The 19,593-nt window shown below is 35.4% G+C and overlaps 5 protein-coding genes and 1 long non-coding RNA gene across 10 annotated transcripts; 2 read left to right on the forward strand and 4 right to left on the reverse strand.

Annotated features, from left to right (window-relative positions):
• The first annotated feature begins 1,134 nt into the window (after positions 1-1,134).
• Dpm3 (Dolichyl-phosphate mannosyltransferase subunit 3) lies at positions 1,135-2,457 on the forward strand. Of its 3 annotated transcripts, none has more exons than XM_076429704.1 (3): positions 1,135-1,444; positions 1,845-2,072; positions 2,156-2,455. In XM_076429704.1, the coding sequence occupies exons 2-3, from the start codon at positions 1,845-1,847 to the stop codon at positions 2,219-2,221; spliced, it is 294 nt and encodes a 97-aa protein (XP_076285819.1). In that variant the 5' UTR covers positions 1,135-1,444; the 3' UTR covers positions 2,222-2,455. The 3 variants fall into 3 exon arrangements, with proteins under 3 accessions (XP_076285819.1, XP_076285818.1, XP_076285817.1); XM_076429703.1 differs by having other exon boundaries at positions 1,149-1,450; positions 2,156-2,447; XM_076429702.1 differs by lacking the exon at positions 1,135-1,444 and adding an exon at positions 1,457-1,713 and having other exon boundaries at positions 2,156-2,457.
• Positions 2,458-3,322: 865 nt separating this feature from the next.
• On the reverse strand, positions 3,323-6,303 carry Rad23 (UV excision repair protein Rad23). The gene is made up of 6 exons (XM_076429698.1): positions 6,073-6,303; positions 5,924-5,996; positions 5,530-5,689; positions 5,273-5,452; positions 4,737-5,068; positions 3,323-4,523 (listed from the first exon to the last, which is right to left on the reverse strand). Exons 1-6 carry the CDS (start codon positions 6,136-6,138, stop codon positions 4,165-4,167), a joined length of 1,170 nt encoding a protein of 389 aa, XP_076285813.1. The 5' UTR covers positions 6,139-6,303; the 3' UTR covers positions 3,323-4,164.
• Positions 6,304-6,904: 601 nt separating this feature from the next.
• Positions 6,905-10,598, reverse strand: Cdc50 (cell cycle control protein 50A). Of its 3 annotated transcripts, none has more exons than XR_013009527.1 (5): positions 10,342-10,598; positions 9,037-9,861; positions 8,801-8,966; positions 7,629-7,734; positions 6,905-7,153 (listed from the first exon to the last, which is right to left on the reverse strand). XR_013009527.1 is itself a non-coding variant. In XM_076429701.1 (5 exons), exons 1-4 carry the CDS (start codon positions 10,391-10,393, stop codon positions 8,407-8,409), a joined length of 1,056 nt encoding a protein of 351 aa, XP_076285816.1. In that variant the 5' UTR covers positions 10,394-10,596; the 3' UTR covers positions 7,544-7,734; positions 8,363-8,406. The 3 variants fall into 3 exon arrangements, 2 of the variants coding, with proteins under 2 accessions (XP_076285816.1, XP_076285814.1); XM_076429701.1 differs by lacking the exon at positions 6,905-7,153 and adding an exon at positions 8,363-8,419 and having other exon boundaries at positions 7,544-7,734; positions 10,342-10,596; XM_076429699.1 differs by lacking the exon at positions 6,905-7,153 and having other exon boundaries at positions 7,544-7,734.
• Positions 10,599-11,574: 976 nt separating this feature from the next.
• LOC143212360 (uncharacterized) lies at positions 11,575-13,521 on the reverse strand. Its single transcript, XR_013009677.1, has 4 exons — positions 13,352-13,521; positions 13,038-13,241; positions 12,705-12,765; positions 11,575-12,558 (listed from the first exon to the last, which is right to left on the reverse strand). It is a non-coding gene; the product is annotated as an uncharacterized LOC143212360 (long non-coding RNA).
• A 48-nt stretch (positions 13,522-13,569) lies between these two features.
• Positions 13,570-15,905, forward strand: LOC143212348 (elongation factor Tu-like). The gene is made up of 4 exons (XM_076431059.1): positions 13,570-14,313; positions 14,698-15,066; positions 15,155-15,346; positions 15,421-15,905. Exons 1-4 carry the CDS (start codon positions 13,780-13,782, stop codon positions 15,712-15,714), a joined length of 1,389 nt encoding a protein of 462 aa, XP_076287174.1. The 5' UTR covers positions 13,570-13,779; the 3' UTR covers positions 15,715-15,905.
• Positions 15,906-16,083: 178 nt separating this feature from the next.
• On the reverse strand, positions 16,084-18,858 carry Blw (ATP synthase subunit alpha blw, mitochondrial). The gene is made up of 8 exons (XM_076431043.1): positions 18,677-18,858; positions 18,230-18,343; positions 17,709-18,058; positions 17,272-17,628; positions 16,804-17,185; positions 16,591-16,735; positions 16,339-16,456; positions 16,084-16,262 (listed from the first exon to the last, which is right to left on the reverse strand). Exons 1-8 carry the CDS (start codon positions 18,740-18,742, stop codon positions 16,148-16,150), a joined length of 1,647 nt encoding a protein of 548 aa, XP_076287158.1. The 5' UTR covers positions 18,743-18,858; the 3' UTR covers positions 16,084-16,147.
• Positions 18,859-19,593: the final 735 nt, after the last annotated feature.

Raw genomic sequence — 19,593 nt, forward strand, 5'->3', positions numbered from 1 at the left:
GGAAAATGTTGCTTCAAATGACCTAAGGAACCTCCCATTTCCCGGAGTCGAAGGGGTTTTGGGACACCCTGTATATTTAGTGCACACATGTGGCATGTGTGTGGTGAGTGGTAGCTGGTGCTGGTGTTAGCCAGTGGTAGCTGATTGTGCCCATAGACATATAGAGATAGACTGCGCGGCCTGTACGAAGCGCTGAAACCCACAATGGCGGCATGCGAGAGAGAGAGAGAGCATTAGCCGGGGTCCATAGCGCTCTCTTTCTAATTGATGTGTCGACACATCATATAGAAAGAGAGCGCTATGGACCCCGGCTAACTCTCTCTCTCTCACTCTTTGTACCGCGCGCCGCCATTGTGGGCTTCAACTCGCCCATAAGACGGCGCAGTCTATCTCTATATGTCTATGATTGTGCCCAACATTTTTCGTACGATGGATGGCCGCTAGAGGCGCTGTGCGGAAAAACAGTAACGTATCTACTATTGGGCACTGATGCCAAGGCTGTGGTACTGTGGTACTAAACCATACCCCCACCATAGCCTACTATTGCCCCTACGTTGTTTTCCAACGCGCCCGCGCGCTACACTCACCAGCGTATCACTCTACTGTATCCGTAAAGGTACGCTGGTGAGTTGGAGAGTGTAGCGCGCGGGCGCGTTGGAAAACAACGGAGGGGCAATAGTAGGCTATGGTGGGGGTATGGTTTAGTACCACAGTACCACAGCCTTGGCATCAGTGCTATTGGGTAGCAGAGCGGCCAGAGCCCTGAGGCAGTTATATTTGGTTATATTGGCGGGAATGTATCGAAATAATCTTACCGGATAAAAAGACTCCAGGACACGGTACATTATACAGGTGTGCCGACTTCCCTCAAAAAACTGAGGCAGATGAGTCGTAATTCTCTGGCCGCCGCCAGACGGCGCATGGTCCCAGGTACTGTACATATGCGAATGAGTATACACACAATCACACTCATTCGCACACGTACGGTACCTGGAACCATGCGCCGTCTGGCGGCGGCCAGAGAATTACGACTCATCTGCCTCCAAATTTCAGCATTACAGAGATGCTAAGTCGGCACACCTGTATAATGCACCGTGCTCCAGGACGTGTCCTACAAGTTACAAAATATACACAAATACACTTTGTTATACATTCATTTTTCAGAATCAAATCATATAAATTTTTTAAAATTCTGCGGGGTGCACAAGGGTGCTGCCAACTGGCATCACTGCTTTGAACACAAAAGTGTATTCTCTTGTCTCTCTCATTCTCACTGATTCTCAATTCTCATTCTCACTTTTCTCACAAGTTGTTCGTCAAAATCGAATGCTGCGTTCATATAAGAAATTCTTTCAGGTCTGAATATATCCACGTGGAATGTAATCATTATGGATTAATACCATAATTAGTACCGAATCTTCAGGAAAACACATTTCTCTTTGAGGTTAAGGTTTGTTACCGGCTACGCTTATCTAAATAAATACATATTTATATATGAAGAAATTCTACTGTAGCGCTATCATATGGTCAAAAGTAATGTTTGAAATCAGATTTATTAAATCGATACGCGTCACATGTTCGGACTTTTTGTTAATGTTTACATTCTTTACGTTTAACAAAAAAAGACAGTGCACTTTGAAAATTAAATACAAAATATATACGTGACCGTTGCATTATTCAATTACAAGATATAATTCAGTCATGTTCTTCAGGGTATGTAAAAAAGCATGTAATAAGTTCATTATGCTACTAGTTCAAAAAGTTTCTTTAATATTAAATAATATTATTTAACATTGTCTGCACGAATGGATCAATTTGTATAAGGGTTTCTGTGAAATTTTCAGATGACGAAGCTAATGGAATGGCTCTTATTCGCAACCATATTTTTTGGCGTGTGGTTCTCTGCGATTACAGGAAATATTAATTTATCGGTTATTCGAGAATGGCATCAAGTTGTAATTTTTTTACCACTAATTGCCTTATCCTTATTCGGATCGTACGCGGTCATCACCGTCTTACACAGAGTTTTTACATTTAATAATTGCGAAAACGCGGCTGTTGAATTGCAACATGTAAGTACAAGAATAATTAAAGGATATTGAATTATTTCTATGATATTCTTTTGTTGTTTAAACATTATCCTTAATTTTTCTAGCAAATCGAAGAAGCCAAGGAAGATCTCCGGAGCAAAGGTGTAAACTTAAAAGGCAAAATTTCTTAAATATTTGTGTCCACTAACTAAGTAATGCGTCTCAATATATATATACAATTATCTTATATACGGTATCGTTTTGTACAGATTTTTAAAAAATACTTTATAAGTACGAAAATATCAAAATTTTTATGTAATAAAAGTTTTTACGTTTACAAATAATATTAATCGAGATAACAGACGGATCTAGCTTTTACGTGTTTATTAAATGAAGAACAACGCAGATCGAAGGTGTATAGCGTTTTACTTTAATAGTTAAATTTAAAGCATTTATTTATTATGCTACAAATAAAATTTGATAAATAACAGAGAATGTGATTTTGCTAGTTAACAGTTTTGTTTTTAGCATATATTAGTTTTTGGTATTCGACGTGTAAAGAAAGTTGAATCGAAAAAGTATTTTCTGTAATGTGTATTTCATGCCTTAACTCTTCGTAACAGTGGAAACTTTGAGATCGTTCCCAAACATTACTACATCAGTAATGGTAGACTTATCCTTACAATTGAAATATTAAACTGGGCTAAATATAAACTATGTGTAGTCCATTTGTATAGGAAGGAATCTTACGTACGCGAGTATGCATCTCTTTAAAAAAAAAAAGATATTGTATCGACAAACTGCAGAGTCTTAGAACTTACACGCTTCTCTTTAAATAGCTGTACGCACCAAAAACAGGGATACTAACATATTCGTTTGTGCATAGACTCACATAATTTTTATTTATTAAATATGCAATCTTTCAATATTATTTTGTTTTACATTGTATTATATCTCTAATAAAATTTTTAATATCGGTACTAGTATTTTCAAAATTCAAACGGCTCCTAGTAAGTTACGTATTATTATATTAAGGCTACAGTACGTTGAATGCATTCTCATAATATTAATAATCTCATTGCCTCCACTTTTATAGAAAGTTAATTACAAATTTTCTTTGTAAATTCATATTTCTCATAAATTGCCTTGTGAATTCATCTGGTTTTTTAGATACTTTGTATATGTGTTTATTACTTATTAACTAGTCATAAATTATACGAGCTTCTGTTTTTTTTCCTTTTTAATGAGAAAGAATGGTTCGATATCGAGGTCAAGAACAAAATTTAAAAAGATTCGAATGCGTCTGTTACGAAGATTTTCATTTTTTTCTTTGTTTAAGTATTTCTTACATTTTGTTAGTTTGTCACAAATGAAATGATTGGTAATGTTTTATTGATGAACAGCTGTCTTCTTAACTTTTGTTTAAAAAATACAAGACTTTTTTTTATACATACATACATAGGCGCAAGTTATACGCAAGTACACACATATATACATATGCAGTCATACATATACGGATGCACTTACATAATTTTTATATCAGAAAGCCTATTAAATGTACAAAGTATATGTGTCGTACACATATATACGTTTTGTATATGCTCTAGCAGCATATACAAATTTGCATGTATGTGCGTCATTGTATTATAACTTCAATGTATAAATACGGTAGCGTATTTATATTTTCTTTATAATAGTTTATTAAACAATCAGGCTTTCTTACATAAAAATGTAATTACACTGCTCCATATATTTAGAAAACCAAAATTTTTTTGCTGTAGGGCAATTTCTCAGACTGCAAGGATGGATTATAACACCGATGCAAACTATTCAATTTTAATCTGAATATAAATATAAAAGTTTACACTGTGAAATAAGATTATTTAAAATTACAAATAATTTGATATGTTGAGCAGTCGGTAAAAAAGATTTAATTAAATTTGTAGGTTTCGTCGAAACTAACGCTGACACGGTCTCCTGGCAGAGAATGAATAGAAAATAATATAAATATGTGTGCATACTTATATACAAAACAAAGTTGACCAGTCGAAAGTAATATGTGGCGCCTGTGTAATTACCCACCCTATATCAGTCATTTAACTCCTTTATTATGAAATCAATGAAGCGCGTTGCTTCAGTCATCGACACTTTGCGATAGCAAAAAGTTAGCAGCAAGATTCTCATTTTTTTCACATGCAAAGTAAGCTTGTACGACTAAATGTTCAGGAAAGCCTAACGCTTTCAACCTCTCGATAGCTTCCTTATCTTGTGGTGTTACCTGAATTATACCATAGCCGGCGCCGGCGCCGGCACCGGCACCTGCTCCTGTTCCGGCGCCGGCACCTGTCCCCACTCCGGTTCCAGCCCCGGCTCCAATTGCGGCTCCTAATCCTGCGCCAGGTCCTCCGGTTAAAGCACCAGGAGCAGTAGCTGATGTAACAGACGATGCAGAGACCGGTGTGGTTCTTGCACTTGTGCCACCTGTTGTTTCTACTACTCAAAAATAAAATGTATAAAATCCTTGATGTGTAAACGATAGAGAGGTATGCGAGAACTCAAAAATGCCAAGTTCTCGCACACCTCTACTAAACGAATCAAGTAAAGGAAAGATATGCAATGGGGACGGGGGGGGGGATATTAATAGAATACTATTTTATGCATATGCTAAGTGTGCACTTTCCAGTGTAGTACGCAAGAAAAACTAACCAGGTTCGTTAAGCATGCGCACGAATGCTTCTTGATTTTGTGAAATAAGTTGTAACAGTGCAGGATTAGTTTGACCAATTTGTTGAAGCACAGCATTCAAGAGTTGAGGATTCTGTTGGATGACTTGACGCATCTGCTGAAATTGAGGCTGCATTCTCAGAAATGCTAGGGGATGATGGGCATGATCTTGAAGCGCTTCTTGTAGTTCTGGTGGATCTTCTGGTGGGTCTTCGAACAGCTGAGCTGGTATACCCGTTAAAAGGTATTCCACAGCTCTATCAGGATTATTGAAGCTGGCTCTTAATGCCTGTTCCACTTGATCACGTTCGTATCTGATACAAATTAGATTTATGAGACAAGAACTCGACGAAGTTGCAATTAGGAATTTATAATAAAAAGGTGTTCGAACTTAAACGAAACAGACCATTGTTTCTTCGAGTATCGAAAATGTAAAAGAAATGTAATCTTTATACTACATGCTGGTAACGGTCTCTTCCGTGTAAGCATGAACATGCTGTATATTTTTAGATACCGACCCCATGTCCATGATGTTGTTTACCATAGTGTTATAATCTTCACCCATTAACAAGGCACTTTCGGCTTGACCTCCAACATTCTCGGTGGTAGTACTTGTTTCAGTTTCTTCCTGTACATTACTGGCAGGCTGTGGCGTGGTCTGAGTAGTCGGATTTATACTACGTGGTGGCGCTGTTGAGCTATGACAAAAAATAAATATATTATTTACTAGAAACACATCTTGTAATATTAAATTCTTGCAGATATTATATTATACCTGGTTGTACTACTTTCTTCTTTATTGTCGCTTTCTGTGTGTTCTTCTTCAGCAGTTGTAGGATTGCTACCAGCTTTAAGCTTCGTTACCATTACAACTATGAATTTTTTCTCATCTATATTGTATTCCGTTAGCGGATGATCATCCGCTAATATTTTTCCTGTAAAAGGAACAACACGATTACACAGTAACAAATTTACAAGTCATCATCGCAAGAAACAATAGAATTTTGAAAAATTAACTAAAATATGGTACAATTTGATAAGGTTCGTTGTTAAAATTGATAGGGAGTAAACTAAATCCATAGAAAAGTCGGAAAATTGTAAGTTTATCGAAACATTTAACAAAATCGATTATTACGGGAAAATGAGGTTATGTAAGACGTATCGCTTACCAGCATATATTAATTTCTGATGTTCAGCTGGGAAACCTTTCTGGGTTTCGATCTTTTGTTTCAGATCCTTTACCTATAGGAAAAATGTTGTTAGAATGTATATTACACTTCACGGAGCTACACATTTTGCATTCACTATATTCGCCTACCGTTTGCGATGGATCAATTTCCACTGTAAACGTCTGTTGTTGCAAATTTTTCAGAGTTATAATCATGTTGAAAGAGAAAAAAATTAAGACTACAGTGCCAGTTGACGAAAGAAACTTTGAAAAATCTTGTGTAACAAAGCTACAAAGATGTTTTGGTAAAGATCTTTTCGGCGATGAGTCGGCACTGCTTTGAGCAGCTCACAAGTGCCTAACTCGTGGTAGTATGCAACTGAAAACATATGATGACATTAAGCAGTCTTTTCAACGATGAACAATTGACTGTACAAGGCGTGTACTAAAATAAGATTGCTTTTTAACGTTAATTACGAACATCATTACCTTCAACTTCATTTTTTAAAATAATAATGTAAAATTATTTTACGTTTATATGTTCAATATATCGCCTATATATATAATATTATATATATGTACATATTCATGAATAGCGATAACCCGAATTGTATTTTAATATAAATAAAATGTTCAGATAACAGAAGACAAAACGATAAGCGGATAACTTATTAAAGATAAATATTAATGTTTTTTTTATTTATTCTCTTATCGAGTTACATGTATTGAATTTTTATCTCAAAAAATATATATTCATGGATATCTTTCTATTATATAAAATAGTTTTGTAGTTTCTACAAAACTACAACTACATACAGAAAATTGAGCGATGTGACAGTGTGAGTGTGTATTTTTCAGAGAGAGCGAGAGAGAGCAGGAGAGAGAGCGAGAGAGAGGCGCCGCGACGGTTGCCGATCGAAGCGAGCAGGGGGCGGAGCCCCCTATATAGTATATTATATAATATATGTATTAATAAATATAAGAATATCTTTATTTATACATTTATACATTCATCGGTGACTAGAGTAAAGCTACAAATATTTAAAAACATCTGGAACATACATATATAAATGTTACACGAAATAATATGTTACATATGCTAAATAAATCTTAACAATGAATTAAGATGATTAAGATACTCAATAAGGTTTATTACACAGATATTATTGTACATAAGTTCAGCTTTTCAAGGAAGAGATGATGATCTTCGTAACAATAATAAAATCTTCAGCTATAACAAAGCAAATCAATTCATATGCTTTCATGGCTAATAACATTTCTATTTTGAGTGATTTTGAGTATCTCAATACGTGTACATATTTCATTAAAAATACATATTTTTGTAATATACAATCGTATATATTGCACCGTGTACACATTACTTTCAAATCTTTTCTTTTCATTATATTTTCAATATTTTGTACATATGTGTATGTAAAAAGACAAGATCTAAATGTTATTACGCCTGCTGTTATTATTGTAAAAGTATACTGTTGTATGTACAACAAAATTGTACAATTAAAGAATTACGTTTAATTGTTGATACAAATACAATAAGAAAACTTCTTGTTGAACTGTTTTTTTTAAATATCTTTTAATCTTTGTAAACCAAGGAATACTGTCTTTCGTAACTGTTTACTATATTTCATTTCATACATTTACACCATAAGAAAAACTATACTAAAATATGTTCTAGTAACACTTACAAAATAAATGCAGAGTGACCATAATGCTCTTCAAACATTGAGAACGCCTATGTGCAATTATTCTTGATACGGTGTGTTTGGGGTCACGGTAATCATCTCTGTTACGCTACAAAATAAATGTTATTCGATTATACAAGTTTCTCGGACAACTAATTTCAGTAGTATATCTTGATTATTAACGTTAGAAAAACAACTGAAAAAATTGTAAGGTGTTTATATAAAGAAGAGCTAAGAAAGAAATTAATTCATTCGATGCGAACAAAAGATTTTAATAAAATTTGCAACAAAATGTTCGTTATTTTACCTTCGAAATGAACACATGCTACACGAATTTTTATTCATTTCTATGTTTCTACAAACTAATTTGAAGTAGGGGTATGTAACACACAGATGAAAATTAAGTTTTTCCAAGTAACAGATTCTATTGCGTGAACAGGAAACCAAATGGATTTTACAAAAAATTATTTTAGCTTTATACATAATACACAAAGCACCAATTTTAAGCAAAACAAGAACAAAAGACAAAGTGAATTCTGCAGAAGAAATGATTCATTTCAATTTTATATACTACATGCACATAATCTATATAATTAAAATGACGTTCCCAGGACCAAGTGTATAATTCATTAAAGAATGGACATTACAGACAAATTGATAAAGCCATAGCACGAACAAAACGAGTGTCGTTAACATTCTTACAGAATTAGACGTAACACAATATGACAAACACTTACAAGAACAATTATGGTGCCCTAAGCATACTTTCTTGCAGTCATCTTTACATTAGTTTGCTGTATAACATACATTACATAATAATTTATTGTCAACTTTGAATCGAAGATACATAGTTTTATGAACTTTAGATCATGAAGTAAAGCATAGTAGGGAGAAGTATACATGTATGTTTAAGAGATATTTTTAGTAGTTTTAGTTTAACACGCTCATTCTTCGAGTCGTTCATAAAAGTTCTGAAGTATTTTCTGGGATAAAGAACGTATTAATACTATCACGAAAATGCAATCGTTGTCACCCCTAATTGTTAGGTTTCCGAATTCTTTCATTTTTTATAGAAAGATTTGAAGTTCTAATCAAAAGCCTCTCTTAAGCATAACACCGCTTAGTGACAGGAGAAACAGGAAACATATAATAAGGTATGTAAAATTTATCTTTACCTTTTGGAACACTTGATGTGTATTATTAATAGCGTCAGACCTAGTAATAAACAAATACATCCTACAACTATGTAAGCAATACCAAGAAATGGATTTTTTCCTCCAAGAAGAGACGTAGTACTTAAAATCATTCTTTTCTTGCCATCAAAAGCTGATACCGAATACGCTACAAAAAGAAGATATATATTTACTTTACAATTAAAGCAACTTACTTGTTTGAAATAATTTCTACTTACAGTAATTAATAGCGAGTTTGTATTCTCCTTCCAATAATCCATCGGTGAAACCATCTATCTCATGGTTTACCCTACGGTAAAGTTTTCTAAACGTAGGCAAAGCAGCAGTTCTCATCCAAACGATTAAATCTTCATTTTGAAAACCATTATTATTCCTGTCGTCTGGATCTAAATCGTAAATATATTTAGTCCAATTCTTTGGTTTTTCATATCCCGCGAATGCTTCTTTCAAGTCGCCTTCGGGGTTTCTGAATTTAATGGCTTTATCCGAAGGCCAAGCTATGCCAGTTCTTAATAACGGCACTTTCATTCCATGTTTCATAGAATCTAATGATAATTCGTCGCTGAACAACGAATTGGCAATGGCTCCGCATGGTACGATCGGTTTACCTCCGTCATAGGCGAACGGCTCGCAGTCGTTAGAAACTATATCGCTTAATTTCCCTAGTAGTTGATTATCGTCCCGTGACTTAACGTACCTTCTGTGATTTTGGTAAAAGTTAGTCAGACCGTAATACATGTAAATCTTCCCATTGAAATGGGATGGTAATGTGAAATTTATTTCACATGTACAAGGTATTCTAGGGTGAGGCACTTTTGCGATATATTCTGCGCATGTGTAAGGTACTCCGTCGCTGCGATTATAGTTTGTAGAATTACAGTCTGTATAGTCTATAATATATTCTTTAACTTGGTCGGAAAAGTAAAGCAATCCAATCCCCACTGGTATAAAAGCGATTCCTATTACAAAAAATGTTGGCAGCACGGTTCCCGCTGTAAGTATCGGCTGCCAAGCAGGTAAACGTTGCTGTTTGAACGCACTGTCTGTTTAAAGGAAACATTTAGTTATAACAAGATATATCAATGTAATTACTTACTAAGTAATCAAGTTATCATATAACAGTTTAAATTATATATTTTAGATATCAATTAACCCTTTGCACTCGAAGCTATTTTAACTGGAAAATTAAACATTTCTTCCGATCTAGAATATTTCCATTCCCTATGATTTTTGAAATTGTATGAATATGAAATTGGTATAATACCTCATACAATATCTAAATGTTTAGTAATTGATTAGATACCAATATATTTAATAATCTAAACAATATTTTGAATAATGGTACAACAATTTTTAGTGATGTGCAAAGGGTTAATTTATAGAAGTTCCTGTCAATTTATTTAATTCATTAGAGATTCTTTTAGGTTCCACATAAAATGAGAAGATCAGTATGATACAATAGACTTTTAATCATATCGAATCTCATCAAATAAATACGGAGTAAAGTTGTAATTTATACGTACCCGATGGTTTCTTCGTTTTTGGTATTGAACTTACTTCACTGATGGAAGTCATGGTTCTTAATCGAAATGTTCACTTAATGTTACTATGTTCAGCAATCGAGTATTGCCATTTGTAGAAAGATAATTATTGTATGTATCATGCAGTATCATGTATCAATATCAATTACTCATCAGACATTTTTAATGTACATAACATGGCATAGAACATCAATGCACAGAAACAGGCATGATACGTCAAAACTTGAACGCGCTACTTATATATATATATATACATATATATATATGTATATAATACATATCGTATAGATCCCAGACAGCACAGTCTGACAGAGCCTACCACCGGACCCAGCCAGCAGAGCCCCTGACCTACAGGTTACGGGAAAACACAACGCTTGGAGCTGCGTCGAGACCCAGACAGGCCGATTCAGCCGGGCACCTGTGCACAAAATGGCGCGAATATCACCTGCAGGGGGCTCGAGCCTAGGGCCTGCCGACCGGGCTGGGATTCAGCCTGTTTTTGAGAGGGCAGCACGGTATCACACTAATGTGGCCAATCAGTGCTTCGATTGAGCCCAACTTTCCTCGCGCATGCACGACACAGGGCGGGTCGCATTGGGTCGCATCAATGTGGCAGTACTGTGCAAATGCGTAGCAGTCTCCCTTTTTACCGACAAAAGTATAATAAGTTAATAAATAAGACCTTTGAGGGCGATTGCTGCCTAGATTGACCTTTATCTGGCGTTTTTGACTACTGGAAAAACCCGTGTTTGTATTATCACGAAATGAGAACGCGAATCCCGCACCCTTGCAAATCGGCCGAACACCGGCCCGGCCGGCAGGCCCTGAGCTCGAGCCCCCTGCAGGTGAAATTCGCGCCATTTTGTGCACAGGGGCCCGGCTAAAATCGAGCCGGTGTGCTGTCTGGGGAATGTCATTAATTGAGCGCTCGCATTGGCTCGCATACTGCTCCAATTATATACTACAGCACAGCCTACTCTAGTACTAGCCGTGCTGAAGGTAAAAATGGCAACACCGCGGGAGTCCGATTGATATATATATACCAACATACCTAACCCAACCCACTGAATCAGACTCTCAATCTCCCCTACCGGTCTCTCTGTTTCCCGCGTAGTTTTCAAATGTTCTCATCAACGTGTAGTACACATTGTGTACTTATTATTATGTAGTATAGCTAATTTTCGAAAATAAAAAAGTGCAATAATGGAGATAAGTATTATTTATTAACTTTTTAGGTCTTTATCTTTGTGTGTAGCACATTTACTTAATAAAATCTATTGTTTTTTCAATACATTTCAATTTAGTATTAATAACATTTTAATAATATCACATCTAAATTTTTACAAAACCATATGTATTATACATATACATACAGAGTTTTTAGAAAATTGTTTTACATAGTACTTTTCACAAGTTTTATACTATATTTATTAGTTAATAATGCCACGGCGTTGTTATGTCCCCAATTGTAAGGGAAAGTATAATAGTACGCTGAAAGAAAATAATTATATTTCTATATTTAAATTCCCCAAAAATGAGCAATTGCGGAAAAATATGGATGGCTGCTATTCCACGTAAAAATTGGACACCAACATAATATTCTGCAGTTTGTAGTCTGCATTTTGCAGAAACTGATATCCAAAGGTATCAGAATATTCCATCTCCTAACGGTGTACTGGAGAATGTTTTGTTCAGATGTCCAAGACTTATTATGGAAAATGCAATACCTTCCATTTTTTTCCAATTCACCATCAAAATGTGTGGTACCATAAAGAAAAGATCCTGTAGAGCGCAGGGAAAGAATAATTGAAAAGCATGAAAATTTAGTTATAGAGTTTATTGATTCTGATCTAAATAATTAATGGTTTTTGAAATTTAATAAACAATTATAAAGAAAAGCTTGTAATTTCGAACCATTGGAGTATTAAAGCAACAAATTCAAAAATTTATTTTTGCATGCTTATATGTAGTGATACTTTTGATTTCTTGGTACTTAAAATACAGATTGTGATTAGTGATGACACGAAATTAAAGTTTTTCAACAAGGTAATGACGTATTATTTCATGAATTCCGATGATGATAGTAATGATCTTCATAATCTTTCTGTTGATGTCAGCAGTTTTTCAGTGATTATTTATCCACCAATTGTATTGTTGATGATTCCATTAAGATTTATATATCCAGTTATGGGTTCCATTCTGTTACAAAAAAATTAGATTTTAATATATGTAAATTATTAATTGTGGAGGATAAAGGTACAATTGTAAATAATGTATATTTTGATCATTTATAAAGGGGTAGTCTTTCCACTACTACAGAAGATATAACAATTGTATTTACTCACATGTATGCAATAATCGAAGCCATAATAAATGTTCCTAATTTGGAATCAGATTTTCTGAAATCTGAAAATCATAAACACATTTTATGTAAATTAACATATTAGCATACAAATAGATATATATCATTTAGCATTTTTAGATAGATGCATTTGTGGTAAGGATTATCACAGTATTTTGTGTAAATTATTATGAATTTTTTCTAATATTTTACTAAATGATTATGTTATAACTATAAACAATAGTCAATTAGAAATTAATGCACATATCATTTCCAAAAATTGACAACAATTATAAAATTATCCTTTATAAGACAATATTATAATATAATATATTACCTGCACAACTTTTCTCTTCGGTAACTGATTACCCAACCTCTTTGACGTATACACGCAGTCACTTAACCTCTTCGACTTCATCACAATAATTTCGTCTATTTCAGGCTTCTATTGACTTACATATCCCTTCATTCATTTTTAAATGTTGCATTTTAGATCAAAGATGATTTCCCATTGCTTCATGCTTCTATTTTCTTAAAACCACTGGAAATATTTCACATATTATGTATCACAACACCAAACTATTCCGAGAGTCCACAAAATGTATACCGCATTTATAAATACTAATATGCTTTAATATCACTTCTACTTACCATAGTTAGAATATTTACACATTGTTTAAACATAATTAACAACGAACTATGTATTTTAACATAATTTTCTATGAAAAAAGCGTTAATTATAATCCCAAGCACAAGACTCCCAGTATTGAAAATCGGACTCCCGATCTGTAAACAAAGCGGTGTTGCCACGTTGTTCAGCACGGCTAGTACTAGAGTAGGTGTAGTAGGTGTAGAGTAGGCTGTGACTAGACCAATCACCGTATGAGATTTCGTGTCTCACGATTGCTCACGATCTGAAATGCCGACATCGTTGACAAATGGTCTATATATATATATAAAATGTCTATAAATATATATTGTATATAATACTCTAACCTAACCTAACCTAACCAGCAAATCTTGGTGCCCGATTTTGTATGTAAACACAAATTATTAAAATACCGGTAAATGCAAATACCATGTTCTATAAATTACTGAAACGCCAAAGGGTTATCACAGATTTGTATAAGAAGTATAACACACTAGAAATAATATCATGTAAAAATAATTTACTAAAGTTTAAACAAAGCGTCAAGTGTTATTGCAGCGAAGCAAAATTGGCGAAACAGGAAATTTGTAATGTGGGCACGATAGGACATGTGGATCATGGTAAAACAACGCTAACAGCTGCTATAACAAAACATTTATCGGAAATATATAAGCATTGTAAATATGTATCATACAATGAGATCGATAAAGCACCCGAAGAACAGCAACGAGGCATCACAATAAACATTGCTCATATCGGGTATATGACTAAGAAAAGACGGTACTCTCATACAGATTGTCCAGGTCATGCTGATTTCATTAAAAATATGATCAGCGGAGCGTCACAGATGGAAGGTGCTATTTTGGTAGTTGCCGCCGACGATGGTCCCATGCCACAGACAAAAGAACATTTATTGCTAATCAAACAAATTGGAATCAAACATGTTGTTGTATATATAAATAAGGTAAATATTTAAATCATAAAAATGTTTGAGGTATGTCTAGCAATAAGGATATAGCTCCAATTTTTACACATATGGTCGTGCATCGCTTAACAACGATTCAGTCTAGCTATTATTGTTATTATCATTATTAGGCACCTGGAAGATCTTCCAGTTGAACAAAATATGGAATTTCATGATATCGATGATCCTGACCCTAAGACCCTAACACATTCATTGTAATCAATTGTAAGTTCATTCTATGATGCTTGCTTAACGACAGATGTCTCAGAACATATCTCCGTCGTTATGCGACGCATGACTATATTATGTATATTTACTGAAATAAGCTCAAAGCAAAACTGCTCCCTTATCGTTTACCTATAATGTATACGAAATAATTTATAGGTTGATTTAGCAGATGAAGAGATTTGTGAACTCATCGAGATAGAAATTAGAGAACTGCTTACTACATATGGATTCAACGGTGTAGACACACCAGTTATTCGAGGTTCAGCCTTGCTTGCTTTGAACGGAGATAAATCGGAAATTGGAGTTCCCTCTGTAGAGTTATTATTGAATGCTTTAGACGATATTCCAATTCAAGAAAGAGATTATAAGTCTCCTTTTATAGTACCTATTGATAATATCTTCACTATACCAGGTAGAGGTACGGTTGTAGTCGGAACAGTGGTAAAAGGTACTATAAAGAAAGGCGAAGCAGCAGATTTATTAGGCTTCAATGAAAAGATGCAAACTCATGTTTCAGATCTTCAGGTAACAATTTAGTTATATTTTGATATGCACGTTTTATCTACTTATCGAGCTGCCAATAGTAACATTTAATTTGTAAATATTATATTAGATTTTTCGGAAAAGTGTGCCGATTGCACATGCCGGTGACAATATTGGCATTCTGCTAAGAGGTATTAAATTAAATTGTATACGCAGAGGAATGATATTATGTAAAAGCAACAGTTTAGATCTTACTAATCACTTTGAAGTACAGTTTTATTTATTATCCGAAGCAGAAGGTGGTCGTCGTAACTCGTTACCAGTATGTATTCTAATAAATATTATGTGCTCAAATTGGCTTTCAATCCAGATACAATTTATATCTAATTTTTCTAGTTGAATGGATTTTGTACAATGATTTATTGCACAACATGGAACGTGTATTCTCGTTTCGACTTTTTATTGCCAGATGGAATAAATATGTTAATGCCAGGAGAATTCGCAACCGCCAGGTTAACATTAATGTTTCGCATGCCTGTGATGGATGGTCAAGTTTTTACTGTCCGTGAAAAGAGTCAAACAATTGGCACAGGAAAGATCACGAAAGTGTTGAAGGAGATACCGGTAGACAAACGGAAGATGAACCTAATCAAAGTTAAGTTTGACAAAGACTGTACGCCTGCCTCGTAAAGTTATTTTCCAAGGGTCAAGAAAAATATTCAATTTGGTAAATCGGAAGATTGCCAAATTGGAGTTCGGCGTTTGAAACTGTACGAGCAAGTTACAAACGCGAACTGAACATATATTTTAGTGTAAAAAGAAGCAACGTGCTTCCACGTTAAAGGAAAATAAACAAGACGGATTTGAAAAAATTCTAGAACTTTATTACTCATCTCTTTCCGCTGTTAATAACCAATTATGATACTGTATAACGATCAACGTGTAATGAGTACAAGTATTTGTGTAGTACTATCGTGTTTAGCGTTCGATTGTGGAATTCTTTCTTCGTAATAATATTTATAACGTGCAAGTGGTATACATTAGAAACTAACATGATAATGAATATCATTTGCACATGTCTCTTGCATAGCAGAGAAATATTATTTATTTATACTGACAATGTTTAATTTGAAAACGATGCAAGAAAGTCGGTGACGACTTTCTTCAATTTCGCGTCGGAAGCTTCGCTAATGGTATTTTCCTTGCCGATGGTGTTCAAAAGGTCTCGTTGGGTAGATCTGAAACATTCGAATGTTAAATCGATGCGCGTTCAAATAAAATAAATGTAAAAGCTGCTAGATAAGAGAGAGCTACCTGACGTGTGCAAGGAATTCTTTTTCAAAAGCAGTAATTTTTGAGGGTTCCATCTTGTCAAGGTATCCACGGACACCGCAGTAGATAACGGCTACTTGTTCTTCGATAGCCATGGGTACTGAAAAAATATTACAGTTTGAAGGGACTACACCCGTAAAAGATTGTATCGAATATGTCGATTCGATCGAATGAGACCCGTATTCTCGTATAGAAGGACTTTTACCAAGTAGCTTATAAAGTCTAGAATCTTACCATATTGTCCTTGTTTCAAAAGCTCGGTCAATCTAACACCACGATTCAACAGTTGTTGGGTTGCAGCATCCAAGTCAGAACCGAATTGCGCGAAAGCTGCTACTTCACGGTACTGGGCCAATTCCAGTTTCATGGAACCAGCGACCTACGATGCAAAACGTAATCAATAAAAAAGAGATTTATACAATTTTGATCAGGTATATAGATAATTACCTGCTTCATGGCCTTGGTCTGGGCAGCAGATCCGACACGGGATACCGACAAACCGACGTTAATGGCAGGACGGATACCTTTGTAGAACAATTCCGTTTCTAAGAAGATCTGACCGTCCGTGATCGAAATGACATTTGTGGGAATATAAGCGGACACATCACCAGCCTGGGTCTCGATGACGGGCAGGGCAGTTAACGAACCACCTCCCAAACTTTCGTTCATTTTAGCCGCACGTTCGAGGAGACGAGAGTGGAGATAGAACACATCACCAGGATAGGCCTCACGACCTGGTGGTCGCCTCAACAACAGAGACATTTGTCGGTAGGCCACGGCTTGCTTGGACAAGTCGTCGTAAATGATCAAAGCGTGTTTACCGTTATCTCTGGAGAATGAAAAGTTGTAACGATACTTTTTTAATGAAACACTTTTCCTGTCTATTCCAGAAAAGGTTACGTAAACCAATAGTACCTGAATAATTCTCCCATAGCGCAACCAGAGTACGGGGCCAGGTACTGCAGAGGGGCTGCATCAGAGGCAGTCGCAGAGACGATGATGGTGTAATTCATGGCACCGCTGTCCGTCAAACGTTTTACAATTTGGGCAACGGTGGATCTCTTCTGACCGATGGCAACATAAATACAGTACAACTTCTTCTTTTCCTCTCCAGCGTCGTTGAATCTCTTCTGGTTAATGATGGTGTCGATGGCAAGGGCAGTTTTTCCAGTCTGTCTGTCGCCGATGATCAACTCGCGCTGACCACGACCGATGGGTACTAGGGAATCCACGGCTTTGATTCCAGTTTGCATAGGTTCCTTTACAGATACCCTTTAAAAAAATATATAGTGAGATGTGTGTAATAAAAAATAATTGTATACCTCTTCAATTCTGTTTAAAAAAATAAATACCTAGGGATAATACCAGGTGCTTTGGTACCAATACGGAATCTCAATTTGTTGTTAAGAGGTCCTTTGCCGTCAATAGGATTACCTAACGCGTCTACGACACGTCCCAACAGTTCTTCACCGACTGGTACGTCCACGATAGCTCCGGTACGTTTGACAATGTCTCCTTCCTTAATGTGTCTGTCATTACCAAATACGACAACACCAACGTTATCGGGTTCCAAGTTCAGAGCCATACCCTTCAACCCTGAACTAAATTCTACCATCTCGTCGGCCTGAATATTCTTCAGCCCGTAGACACGAGCGATACCATCACCAATGCTCAGCACCCTACCGGTTTCTTCGAGATTGGTCTATGGTTTCATTAAAAACAAATATCCGATCAATAAAATCCATAGAAGTAACACATGTTTAAAGTACTAAGATGTCACCAAATATTACATAATTTTCTCTTCAAATCAATTAACAGCATAAATCTACATGCTTCAATGTGTTTCTAAGAAATGACAGAATTCACAATGTACCTTAGGAGATGTACCAAGTATACGTTCTTCCAAAATGGAAGAGATTTCTGCAGACCGACGACTGCAAGATACATGGTATTTGCAGGAGGCAATGCTGGCAGCAGGCCATTTTATCTATAAAAAAGGTTTTTAATTTATTATTGTTACATCTCAGATGTAACAGAATTCAAATGCTTATTACATAACTTGGTATACTTCTGTTTATGTAATAGACTACAAGCAAAGTGAGTACTTCTGACAAAAGAAATACAATAGTTGTCAACGAATTATAACAAAGATCCTTGTTAATCAATGAAAATAATGTTTACTTTACGAAGAAAATGGTTCGACGAAACGGGTACACGAGTTCGAACAAGTTGTCCCAAGGTGGAAAATGTCGGCGTGTCCGACGGAACAATTCTTACGTTAGCGAATCGATAGAAAAATGATTCGAAAGAAAAAGATTACCTGGATCGTAGCGTTCGGTAATTGCCTCGCTATCGACGAAGACAAACGTAGGGACAGTTGAGCCATTTTGGTGTGTCGAAAGCCCGTCAATCGGACCACGAATTCAGGAACGAAGAACGGTCAAGACAGGGACGAGCAGAAGAACGTCCCGTTCAACCCCACTCTGACATCCACACCGGCAGGAAGTCGATATCCATCGACCTGCGCCGTAACCTCGAATCCAGATGCATGCATTAATTCATAAACTACCGTATACTGCCCTTACTATACTCTACACAAAGTTTCCTGTAATTTATATATCAAATAAACTCTTATGAAAAGACACACTCGACTAACGAATCTTTAATATACAAGTTTCAAGCATATTAGATTTTGGATACGAGGTTATACGCAGTAGCACACTCACAGTACTTATAACGAATGAGTACGAAATTCGAATTCAAACTGTATATCACTGTGCGACCAATGTATAATTATTACTTAATAACATAAAACTTAGACCTGCGCTTATATCAAATAATTATTTTTAAATATCAATGTACAATTAACACCTTTAAAGCAAATCTCAACAACTGTTTGCTAAACGAGTAGAGTTTCGTTGTTTTGAAAATAACAATTGGGACACGGATTTTTTCGATGTATAATGTATCTATATAATCTATCTATATATATTATAAATAAAAATCAAATGCTATTCGTTGATAAGCGCATCACTTGAGAACGGCTGGACCGATTTCGCTAATTTTTTTTTCAAATGTTCGTAATAGTCCGAATAAGTTTTTTAGGGAAAGAGAAATTGAAAAAGTTGCCCGGAAAATGATAATATAATATAAAGTAGAAAAGTATGTCTGTATGTATGATCCGATCGATTCGATACTCAGAAAATTGCGTGTAAGTGAGATTTTATCGAAATTGCC

Source organism: Lasioglossum baleicum, chromosome 9 (assembly GCF_051020765.1).
Source record: "Lasioglossum baleicum chromosome 9, iyLasBale1, whole genome shotgun sequence".
NCBI classification, from domain to species: Eukaryota; Metazoa; Arthropoda; class Insecta; order Hymenoptera; family Halictidae; genus Lasioglossum; species Lasioglossum baleicum.